Source organism: Lytechinus pictus, chromosome 2, assembly GCF_037042905.1.
Source record: "Lytechinus pictus isolate F3 Inbred chromosome 2, Lp3.0, whole genome shotgun sequence".
Lineage (NCBI taxonomy): Eukaryota > Metazoa > Echinodermata > Echinoidea > Temnopleuroida > Toxopneustidae > Lytechinus > Lytechinus pictus.
In genome coordinates this window covers 30364660-30377098 of record NC_087246.1, presented here as the reverse complement: position 1 = coordinate 30377098, position 12439 = coordinate 30364660, and the positions used below count along the sequence as shown (strand labels likewise).

General features: G+C 38.0%; 1 protein-coding gene across 1 annotated transcript in view; it reads right to left on the bottom strand.

The window, feature by feature from the left end:
* Positions 1 to 9741, bottom strand: part of LOC129281611 (E3 ubiquitin-protein ligase DTX1-like) — a 55606-nt gene extending 45865 nt beyond the window's left edge. Inside the window, exon 1 of the mRNA XM_064095594.1 lies at positions 9551 to 9741. Coding sequence (XP_063951664.1) covers positions 9551 to 9741 — 191 coding nt within the window. The remainder of the gene's footprint in view (positions 1 to 9550) is intronic.
* Between the last annotated feature and the right edge of the window lie 2698 nt (positions 9742 to 12439).

The window sequence follows — 12439 nt, the reverse complement described above, 5'->3', positions numbered from 1 at the left end:
TTAATCATAGTTATAGGACATTTAAATATAAAAAAAACACAACCTATGAGATGTGAAATCCATTAAGAATGGAACAGATATTACTAGATTTGCTAACCATCATTTTCTGTTCATCAATATTCTGTTGTTTTTTTCCATCACTGACGACTTTTATTCAAAGATTCGCTTTCCATCATTTTCTGTTCATTAATTCTGTATTTTTATTTTATCAGTTACGTCGATCATTCAAAGGACGAGTAGATTCGTTTTTCATCATTTCTGTTCATCATTATTCAGATTGTTTTATATGATTTCATCACTTACGTCTTTTATTCAAAGAATGTTCGCTTTCAATAATTTTTCTGTTCAATTCTGTATATATTTTATCAGTTACATATCGTTCATGGCAAGAACGAGTTGATATCCTTTCCATCATTTTTTGAGTTCCATCAATTCTGTGTTTTGTTTTCATTGTTCATCAGTTACGTCTTTTATCTAAAGAAGAAACACTGTCCATCATTTTTTGTTCAACAATTCTGTATTTTTGTTTTATCAGTTACATCGTTCATTCCAAGAACGAGTAGATTCACTTTCCATCATTATGACGTTCAGAGGACGAGTAGATTTGCTTTCCATTTTCCTGTTCATCAATTCTGTGTTTTAATTTAATCAGTTTCGTCTGTTTATTCAAAGAACGAGTAGATTTGCTTTCCATCATTTTCTGTTTATCAATTCTGTGTGTTTATTTTATCGGTTACGTCTTTTATTCAAAGATGATTCGCTTCCCATCATTTTTCATTTTTTCGCTATCAATAACAGTTGATTTTATACCCAAAGATATTAATTTACAATATCATCATCATCATTTGTATATTTATTCTCCTCATTCAATTCTTCTTATGTCTTTCACTTCTTTTTGTTCCTGTTCTTCTTTCTTTACCTTTATCTTTACCATGTTCATCCACCATATCATCTGTTGCTTCTCTCTTACCCTTATCTTCTTTATCCTTCATTTCTTTCTCTTATAGCCGTCGTCTTCTTCCTCCTACTTCGCCCACTTTTCTCTTCGATCGGCTATCTTGAACCCCCCCCCCCCCCCTTCCCGGAAAAAGAATACCCGCAAGTGGCCCTGCTTTAAATGCCTAGCATCAGCACTTTCTGAAAAATCTTATTCAGTCCCCCCCCCCCTTGTATCTTCCTTAAATATTTTTTTTTGCATGTTAGTGTTACTCTATTCCCTTTCTCTCCGTCCATCATTCCAGCAACAGCCTCCCCCTATATAAGTAATATATCGTAACCCGAGGCTTATATCATTTGGTGTGTATATGATACAAGCGTCAAAAGGTCAAGTCACCACCTTCCACTTTTCTTGCTTGACCAATATACTCCATTTTCCGTGTAACCCGAGCGAACACAAAAACATTGACAAAATATCAAAAAAATGTTTGGTCAAACATGAAAATGTTTAAGGGAAATGTTAAAATCATATAAAATGTATGGTTTTCTCAATGCTATAAAACATTTCCCTAACGTTTAGCATTTAAAACGTATTTCCCTAATGTATTTTAGTAATATTAATAAAATTTTGCAATGATATATTTTTACGAATTGACTCGTTTTAATCCATGTGCATATTATCTCTTGCTAATTTGTTTATTTATATTCATTTTATGTTGCCGTGTACTGTTCGTCTATATAGAACAGACAACCTGGACTTATTGTGATTGTTTCTCTTTTTATCAAGAACAGGTGATTTTATACCAAAAAAATATCATTGATTTTCAATATCATCATCATCCTCCCTTCACATCAGCATCTTCCTCCTTATCATTTTTCTCATGGCCATCATCGTCACCCTCATCACCACTCCGGGCCCCCAAATGCCGACTATATTGGACAATTTGGGGGTGGGCATTGATCATAGACTGGCTTAATCACTGATCAGTGGGCCGGCTTAATACATGTTCTATTCAAACAATTACACAAAAGATCATTGTGTAACTTACAGTCTTCTCATTGTTAGCTGTTCTATAATCTTCACACCTCTATTCATTGTCCACAAAACGCGCGAGACGGTGTAATTAATTGACCCCAGTCAAGTCCACATATAGCTAGGGTTGTTCAATTCAACCACGTTTCAAGAGTAATTAATATACGAGTAGACATTCCTGATCTTATCTAATATCTGTATAAAATAATGTACACATTAGATAGGGAAGATTGATACTGAAGAAATAAAACAATGTAAGAGTCTTGTACCGTCATACATGTATGACTGATGGAACGATTGAAGTTAAAGAGAAGAAAAGGCGAGAGAAGAAAGGAAAGAATGATCTGAAGAAATAAAATAATTAAATGTATATAGACTTAAAAGAGATTGAACAAGAACGGTATATAGAAGAATAAAAGATAGGACAATAACAATTGATAGTGAATAAAATAAAGGGATAGACGTAGAAGATATTCAACACAAAATTAAGAGCGATAGAAGAAAAGAGGACCGGAACTATTGATATTGAATAATAAAATAAAGGGATTGACTTAATAGAGATAAAGATAAATTAAGATATAGATATATAGCAGGCGTATGTGTAGGCCTACGTGTAGAACAAGACAGGTTGATACTGACTAAATGAAAGCAAATGATGGATAAATTGGAACGACTGATAATGATTGAAGAAAAGGAATACATGTAACCCACCCCCTCACCCATGCTGATGCCAGGCCGTCCTCGACTATACCCGATGTTCAAACTATAACTATGTTGTGCATTAAATGAATAAGGTAAGTTTATCTTTCCACATTTCTAGCTGATTGTTTAACTTTAAATCATTTTTCATACACATTCATGAAAAACGTATACAGCGCAATTAAATGTCATTTAATTGGATATATTTCTTTTTTTAATTTAAGTATACTGCCACTTCCTGACATATTGTTTCCTTTATTGTTTTATTGCTTGGTTTTCACTCATTCGCTCCCTCAATAATTTAAATCACATCATATCACTACTGAAATTTAGGGGTGGATCCAGCTTTTTCAACGGGCCCGGGGGGTTGTATGCTTATTCAGTAAAATCTTACAAGTTGATAAAAAATGGGTTTCACTCCCAAATGAAAGTAATATATTCCACGAAAAATCTGAACAGAAAAGCAAAAAGAAACCTAAACGAAAAAAAAAGGTCAGTTCATGGCCGTATGCAGCGGGGGGGGGGGGGGGATATTGAAAACTAAACATTTTATTTTTTTACAAAATTCATTAAAGGCATGCACGAAATGCTTCAATTTCCCTTTACAGAATGGAAAGACGCAATGACAAGCTCGGTCACTTTTCTCACTTCCTTTCAATTTTTTATTTTTATTTTATGCATCTTGCCCCCCCCCCCCCTACCTGCGAAAAATTTCTGCATACGGCCATGGGTCAGTTCACTTATGTATGTCCGATATTTACCACAACAAATATTTTAATGACTCTCGATGGAAAGGGGGAGGGTGCCTATGCCCCCCCCCCCCCCGATCCTCTACGGCTCAAATCTCAAAATTTTGCTTGTTTCGATTTCAAATGGGATTTTCAATTTCAGAACAATTTTCCTTAGTACTTGTTCCCAATCTTTATAAAGTTCTCGCTATGCCTCTTAGAACTTGTTTTTTGTAGTATTTCTCGTTGATATTAGGCATAATCTATTCATTTTATTTTACTCCTAAATCATACCATAATTAAAAGAAAAAATCCATCTCGTGCGAGTACTCGTTTATGCTTTTAATTTTGCAGATACCGTACCAGAAATGCACGAGCTCGAAAGAAAATCAGATTGCTCGAACTAAGTTACAACAAAATCACCAAATAGAAAGTATTTCGTGCTTTTTGTGCTATCCCGGTGATTGTTACTGAATCTACACTCATTCTCTTCGGTAAAATGATACAGGTATTGTATTTTTTAATGATGGACGTCCATTTTAGAGACAAAATCGGAAGTATATGCACTGTCGTCCTCTCTGCCTCTGGTGGCTCTGCTCACATGTACGGTACCGTACGATGCCTACCTAGCTTAGCTACCGTATACTATTCTCGTAGTCGTACTAGTGACAGTGTGATGGTAGTTCTTCAAGACTTTAGTTTAGCCCAGGCCTAGCGTTGATCGTATAGGGCCTACCCATATATGCTTACTTTGTCTTTGTGGCAATGCAGATATCGACGAGTGAGGGATACGTTAAGCACATTACATTACAAGCCTTCACAAGGCACAAGTAATTTTAATAATGTTGTCTCGATTCTACTTGATTGTCATATAATGTGAATGTCCAGTCAGATCCTTTTTATGCCCAGTCGCCATATAATATTATTACCAAGTTAGTAAAGATCACTACCAGTGCCATTGTATCTACCCGTACCACTACCATTTTGTTGAAATACTTGTCTTCATCATTCAAAAATATGATTTTGAAATTGGATCATAATTGATCACATCTAGACATTGAGTTTACTAGTAGTAGTACTACACCGACCTGTCGATGATCGCCAACGTTAGTTGGGCCTACCGTGTCTCGTAAACATATTGGTACTGTAGATCTAGTAAAGGAATACGACCCTGGATTTTTAATAGGCCCTTAATCATTACCAATCAAAAACTGTTGAAGATCTATTTGAGAATATCGACTAGGATTGTAGATCTAGTCTAACCCATGCTCATGATTATGACAGTGCAGAGCTCCGATTTACCTCTAAATTGGATATGCTATCATAAAGAAATACAAAACCTGCATCATTGGACTGAAGAAGAGTAAGTCTACAACATGCACGTACTAACGTTAGGTCTACATTTTTTTTTAAATACAGACAGCAAATTAACAATTACAATGTAAATGTTAATTTGCTGTCTGTATTTTAAAAAGATGTAGACCTAACGTTAGTACGTGCACATGGACGAATTTGTAAGCAAACATAACTGAAGATATAATACTTACAGTTAATTGACCTGATGTTAATCAGGCCAATGTGATCCATTGTCTGACTTCAGTGGTTCATCTTTGTGCCTTCAGGCTAATCCACCGTTGGGTCTTAGTTAAGACCAAATCTTTACTTATAAGTTATATTGACAAGTATACATCTATATATCAAATCAAATGCATGTTTCTAAGGAATGATAAGGGAAAAAATGAGTCGAGCAAGCATTAGCGTACATTCGGGGGGGGGGAGGCAGAGGGGACAGACTGCCCCCCCCCCCTGATGAGTCACGACCCATGCAAGAGACGTATCCCTGCCCCCCCCCCCCTAACGAGCGAGCGAGATACAGATGGCCCGCTCCTTTGAACTTGAAGACCTTTTTTTGGTCAATTTTTTTTCTGATATGAAATCCTTAATTTGTGGTTGAAGCCCTTTATTTTTCTTTTTCTTGTCAAAATTTTTCCAGGTATAATATCTTTTATTTCTGGCCGAAGACCTTTTTTTTTTGCTTGTCAATTTTTTTGACGAATTTGCCCCCCCCCCCCTTTGGAAAATCCTAGGTACGCCACTGCGAGCAAGAGATGACAGCAGAGGTGACGTGATTCAGTGAGAGGAGAGAATATAAAAACAATTCTGAAAACTACCTTTCGAACAATGAAGATTAATAAAAATTGATAAAGATATATGCTTATGACAATCCGGTGACAATAAATTGACACTTAAATTTTTTTTTTTTTTTTGTTAATTCATAAATACCAGATAGAGCGTCGCATAACAAAACAAAAACACATACACAAAAAAAGGAGTCAAAAGGATTGAGAAGAGTGGAGTAGAAAAACAGGGTAGGATCGAGGGAGAAGTGAGCTGAGATAGCGATAGAGTAGAAATTCAAGAGTGAGACATGGGTCAAATGGAAATATGTCAACATCAAAAACGATAAAAAATAAAATATGAGGAAACAAGGGAAAAGAACACTGATTGTAATTTAGCATGAGTCAAGGACATTCGTGTTGCAATCAAATTAAGCCCTGTACGTCTTGTGTTTGTGTGACTGGATCGAGTGGTGGGAGAAAAAAAAGGAGTTTATCATTCCTTATATCATAATGGCGGAAGAATGTTTGGCAATAATGCACTGAAAATATGATGAAATTAAATCATTCTGGTTGCAAACAAAGTAAGAGAATGACGATAAAGGAATGTAAGGAAATAAACAATAGGTCTGTTTTTTTCAGCCTCGGCGTCTCTTGCTTTTTTAAAATCTAGCCACCCCGCCCCCCTTTCTCTCCATTATCTTTTGCTCTCTCTCTCTTGATCATTTCCCCCCTCCATCTGTCTCTCGTATCTTTCGCTCTCTCCTTCTCTTGCTCGACTCTGTCCCTTCTTATCTTGGATGCTCCATTTTCTTATAACTATTAACTACTTATCCCAGAAAGTACATGATCTCGTCTCGACCTGACTTTCATTCAACGAAGTTCAGAAAGATGTAAATTTGAGGGCGATGACACGAGCGTGTATTAAAATTGTGCACTCGCGCAAAGCTCAACAGCTGTATGATCTTTTTTTGTTTGGGTTTCGAGGAGACGGCATCTTACGGCAATAAGTTGTTGCTGTACATCGTAATTTCGAGAGAGACATCGCGGCAAGTCAGGAGGGCTAATTCGAGCCATGTGAGTTGTCCAAATGGTGACATTTTATTAATTATCAAATCAATATCTCTTCGACAGAAGATCGTCCCTCCTTCTGCGGTATTATCGCGGTAATACACGAGATTTTCATTTAATTTCATTTAAAAATCTCGTGGTACATTACCGTGGTAATTTCTCTCAGAGCGCGACTCCCGCCGATGGGAATTTGCTGGTGGTAATCGCGCGCGACCCGATTTCACATCGACTTACGCGGTAGAGCGCGGTAAAGTGTCAACTTTATTCCGAGCAATACTGTATAACCAAGGTGCGGGCAATTTTATGATTTTCATGGGTAATTTGCATATTTTGGCGGCCATATTGGATTTTGCCAATTTGCGGAAAATGCTCAAGGTTACACGAATGGCATCACTCAGATTTGTAATCAGCACCCTCGAATTGACAAGAAACAATAAAAAAATATTGTATATGAAAAAACAAGGTTTGGTCAGTTTTCTATGGGGCCTATCCTGGACTATATCTAGGCCGGGGTATTTTGGGAGTTCATATGGCCGGGGGGGGGGGGGGGGGGGGGGCATCCCAGGCCCCCCCTTGAGATCTCGGCCGTTGGCCGCGCGATCGCGCCGAAAATTGGAGTCTGGGACATAATCTACATAATTGTGTAGTAATTTATTTCATGCGAATTGCTATGAAGTGATTATGCTAATTTATGCGTAATTAGTATGCGAAATCATACTTTTTCCTCTAACTCCCTAAATAAAGCTCCAAATGTTATAATTTTTGGTATAGATACTCTTTGTGATGTACTGACTGTAGCAAGTGTACATGAACAAAATTGCGATATCAAATCATTTTCTTATGTATTTTATTGTTTTTTGCAAATTCTTATGTATTTCTGTTTTTTTGACCTTTCGTTTTTCATTGTTTTTTCTTCGAAATTTGTTGGGGACTCTTCTGAGATCATAAAAAGCATAACATAAATACATTTAGACCAGCAAAACTAAAAATATTCATACATTTATGATTTTTGGTTGACAACATAATTTGCATTGACTTTGCACACAAAATCCTGTTTATAAGCAATTTTTTGTCTGACATGCACTTACATAACTTGTATGATGAATAGGTGTAATGGAAACTGTCAGTGTAAAAAAATCAAGCATTTGTATTTTGTCCGAACGAAAAAGAGAAAATAAGCCAAACATTGCCACCCTTATTTTGCCACACATGGAGATGTAACTGAGAACAAGGTTATATCATAACCTTGTTCATTGAATGAGTGAGTCTACATAGTATTAGTACATGTACGGTTACCTCGAGCGAAGTTCGTGCAGGCTCCACTCCACTTCACTACCGCTACACTACGCTCCACCTACCCGAACTTCGAGACCATGAACTCGATCGGATATTCCGAGTGACAAAAGATGGGATTTTATGGGGAGAAAATACAAAATTCATGCAACATCACGATCTTTAAAAACAAGTACAACTAATATTCTTACTTTACACAAAGTTTCACTTCTTTTCCATGCTTCTATCAGTCTCAAAATTGATGATTTAGAGCCAATATGAAGTTCCTCACACGTATAAATATTAATGCGCTGCCGACTTCAAAACATCGCGTGCGGGAGGTACCGGGTCTGGTCCGTCTGGTCCGAGCTCGGACCCTCGCGCGCATGCAATGTTCTTAAATCGGCAGCGAATTATTACGTGTTGGCTCTAAATCATCAATTTTGAGACTCATAGAAGCATGGAAAAGAAGTGAAACTTTGTGTAAAGTAAGAATATTAGTTGTACTTGTTTTTAAAGATCGTGATGTTGCATGAATTTTGTATTTTCTCCCCATAAAATCCCACCTTTTGTCACTCGGAATATCCGATTGAGTTCATGGTCTCGAAGTTCGGGTAGGTGGAGCATAGTGTAGCGGTAGTGAAGTGGAGTGGAGCCTGCACGAACTTCGCTCGAGGTAATGTATGGTATGTAGATCTACACTATTCACGTCACAAACATTGGTGCAATTCACTTTGTCAGGTTTGTGAAAAGAAATTTTGGAACAAAACAAATATTCAGCATGATCTGATATTTCAGAAAAGCTTATCGGTTTTAACCATGTTAACATGTCGAATCTTGGGCATGTTACTTGATCTAACGTTATACCCGCCGGTTCCCATGAATTTGGAGTTGATAGATATGAAACTTGCACTCGCACTTAGCCTGGAGGCGTCTGGGGAGTGAAAGACATATACTGTACGTATGGTCCCTCCCCTAACGCCTGGGAGCCTAAGCTATATTCCCACACGCACGGGTACAAAACCTGAAACTTTCGCCCCCGAGATTTCTACTTTCCCTCTAAAAGATCTAGCCCTAAAACATGTACATGGAGTTAAACTCCATTCCCAACATTTCTGCGATATTGATTACATTTTTAAAGAAGAATTCATGAAAAAAAACGAGGAAAATGTTATGAAAAGATGAGAGAGCTTACGGCCGTGTTTACGTCGCCATCTTGATTTCTTTGTCTTCCGCTTGGCGACAGCACGCAATCGCGTGCTGATTGCGTGCTGTCGCCAAGCGGAAGACAAAGAAATCAAGATGGCGACGTAAACACGGCCGTAAGCTCTCTCATCTTTTCATAACATTTTCTTCGTTTTTTTTCATGAATTCTTCTTTAAAAATGTAATCAATATCGCAGAAATGTTGGGAATGGAGTTTAACTCCATGTACATGTTTTAGGGCTAGATCTTTTAGAGGGAAAGTAGAAATCTCGGGGGCGAAAGTTTCAGGTTTTGTACCCGTGCGTGTGGGAATATAGCTTAGGCTCCCAGGCGTTAGGGGAGGGACCATACGTACAGTATATGTCTTTCACTCCCCAGACGCCTCCAGGCTACTCGCACTCAGTCGCAGATCTACCATTCATTATTAGCGTCAAACATCAACAGATTAACAATAACAAAAAACATGATAAACAACCCGGCTAACCTGACGTGGTCCGATACTGTTGCATGGCTGAAAAATCTATTTCATAAGATGACAAGGCTGGGTCAACATCCGCCAGTGCCAGGGTGGTCTCTCTGCCATATGCCGCTTCCAATTCGACGACCACGGACGGATCGTAAGCTCGCCATCGTCCGTGGTCGGAAAACCATTCCCACACAACTACATCGTCCTCGTCCATATTGTTTTGGTCCTCATTCATTCGAGCAGCTAGTAGGAGCAATTCGCCGATCCACTACTTCGCTAGCGCTGCGAGGCTTCGTGCGGAAGGGGTCAGCTCTGCTCCAGATGAGCCGAACAATGACCATGCGAGAGCAAGCGCTAGCCGTTGCCTCCGCACAGATGAGGGACAAGTCGAGACGGGCATCGTGTAATTGGTTCAGCGAAATCATTACCGGTATAGTAAACAAAGATAAACCGTAGATGGCGACATTCCAGAAATTGGAACTATCTTTTCTCAGTCCGCACCGTGAGATAGAAAGTTCCCAGAAAATGTAGGCATATGCCGCCAAATATTTGCGCCAATCATTGTAGGCCTACTGTTTTTTTCAAATGCCGAGATGAATATTTGTTTTTCTTTTTGTCTTTAGTTAAAACTTCTAAAACAATGGAAGAACATGATAACAAATTTGAATGGCATAAAAATGTAAGTTTTGCACGTAAAGACAAGGAATAATGTAGAGATGAAAAAAAAATTCTTATACCACTTACTAACTTAGCATTATTCATGTAGGCCTATCAATTTGCCATTTCTTAAAATGGAAGTGCAGATTACCCTTTCCCTTCAGCAGTTTCATACTCAACTTTACACACTTGCTACACCTCGGACCTCCTACATAGGGGAAGTTCTATTCCAAAGCCGGCGGATCAGCCCCCCCCCCCCCCCGTCATTGGCGACGCAAAAAATGGGGAGAAAAAAAAAGAAGAGGAAGAAAGGTTAATTGGGAAGAAGATTCTTCAAGATGAGGATCAAATGGTAACTACATCCCTTCTAATAGTCGATAGGTCTGTACAAAGAAGCCCTTTTTTACTCATGCTTCGATTACTTTTTAGTAGTGAGATATGTTAATGTCTGCAAAAAGGTGCTTTTAGAAATGATTAATTGTTTAGTGTGTTTGATCATGTGAATCTCTTGTGCATTGATTTCGATAGGTCCATCCAAGCCTTTCCCCCCACTTTTCACCGGGGCTTTTTCCTCCTCGTTTCTGATAAATGTTCGGGTTCTTCCCTACTAAGCAACGACCCTGCAACGGGCCTGGGAAACGGGAAAACGGTCGTGAAATTTGTCACCTCGCTGTCAACGCGACAACTTGTTTTATAGGGACCAAAATGTGTAAATAAAGCCCGCAAAAACTTGTTTAGGGGGTTATTTTGCACACAGAGAAAAAAAATCGTTAAGGGGTGTTTGGAAATAATTTGGTCACGCATGTGTACAGCAATACATTTGACTGCCCCCCCCCCCCCCGGGACCGTCGGATACCATGCAGACCGGTGTCGATGATCCGAGGTCTTTGCATGTACCGATGAACCGCATAAAAGTTGAATACTATGGAGCTTGACAACCGTAAGCAGTTATCAAAATCGGATTTATGATTTTCCCTTTTTTCACAGAGCATTTATAACATACAAATGAGAGAGTTGATGATGTCCCTCACTCACTATTTCTTTTGTATTTTATTTTATTTTTTTAAATTATACATATTTCAATTCAGTTTGGGGAGGAATAAAATTTGGTTTCACATGACAAAAAGAGGAGAAAATTAATATTCCATGTAATGGAATACCGTGAAAGAAATAGTGAGTGAGTGGATGCTGTCATCAGTCCTCTCATTGCATGCCGACCAGGATGTGAAATTAGGCGAAAATATAAATAACTTTCTTATTTTAGAAAGTTTAGCAAATTTCAAAAGAAGTTTTAAAAATCGTTTAAAATTTTAGACAAAATGTGGTTTGAGTGAGACGGGAGGGCTTAATAAACAACGTGCTTAAAATTTTTAAACAGCGTTTTTACATAACAAGGGGATGGCAACTTTCAATATAAGAGCGCCACCACTTACCATTTGGCCACAAGAGACTTCCAGGGATGTTCATAATTATTATATTTTATTTTTTTCCGAGAAAATGATTTTTTTTATAGGTTTCACCTTTCTTTATACACCCAGGCCAATTTTGCGCATTAATCCGTGAAAGATGCAGATATGGGTATGCCTATTATATTAAGGATTTACCACGCTTAACTTTCTTTTCTTTTTTCCATCACTGAGCTAAAACGAAACAAAAACAATCATAAAAAAGAAATCATTTATTAATGCAGCATTTATTTCAAAATCATGTTCTAGTATTAATGTAATTTAGTTATTTATTTACACCATTTTCAAAGTTCAGGAAGATGTATATTTATGGATTTCCCTACCCCTTCCCATAGACCGTCCCTTTTTTTTTAATCTCCCCTCTCTTGCTTCTGCTCCTCTTTTTCTGCATCTCCTCCAAAATCGTCCCACTTCTTTCATTTCCAATTCTCCTGTATAATAGGCCTAACATCTCCCTATTGCACGCTCATCCAAGGAGTAGTGACGTCACGCATCCTTGTTGATCATGGAGTAACTAATTGCAGCTGTAAGGGCTCTGTGTCGTGGATAGTGTCGGGTCAAGAAAGAAACTCGAGATCACGAGCCAAGGATTATCTTCTTGGACACCCTGTACATAGGAAAAACAATAAAACAAACTATTTGCCATTGCATCTACTAAGATCAATATGCATTGCATTAGGCTTATAGATAAGTCATACGAGAACAGCAATAAAAAATTAAACTTCGTTTACAGTTTTTGGAAAAGGGTCTATTAGGCCTACTTTTATGCGAATTCTACTCAATGATCTT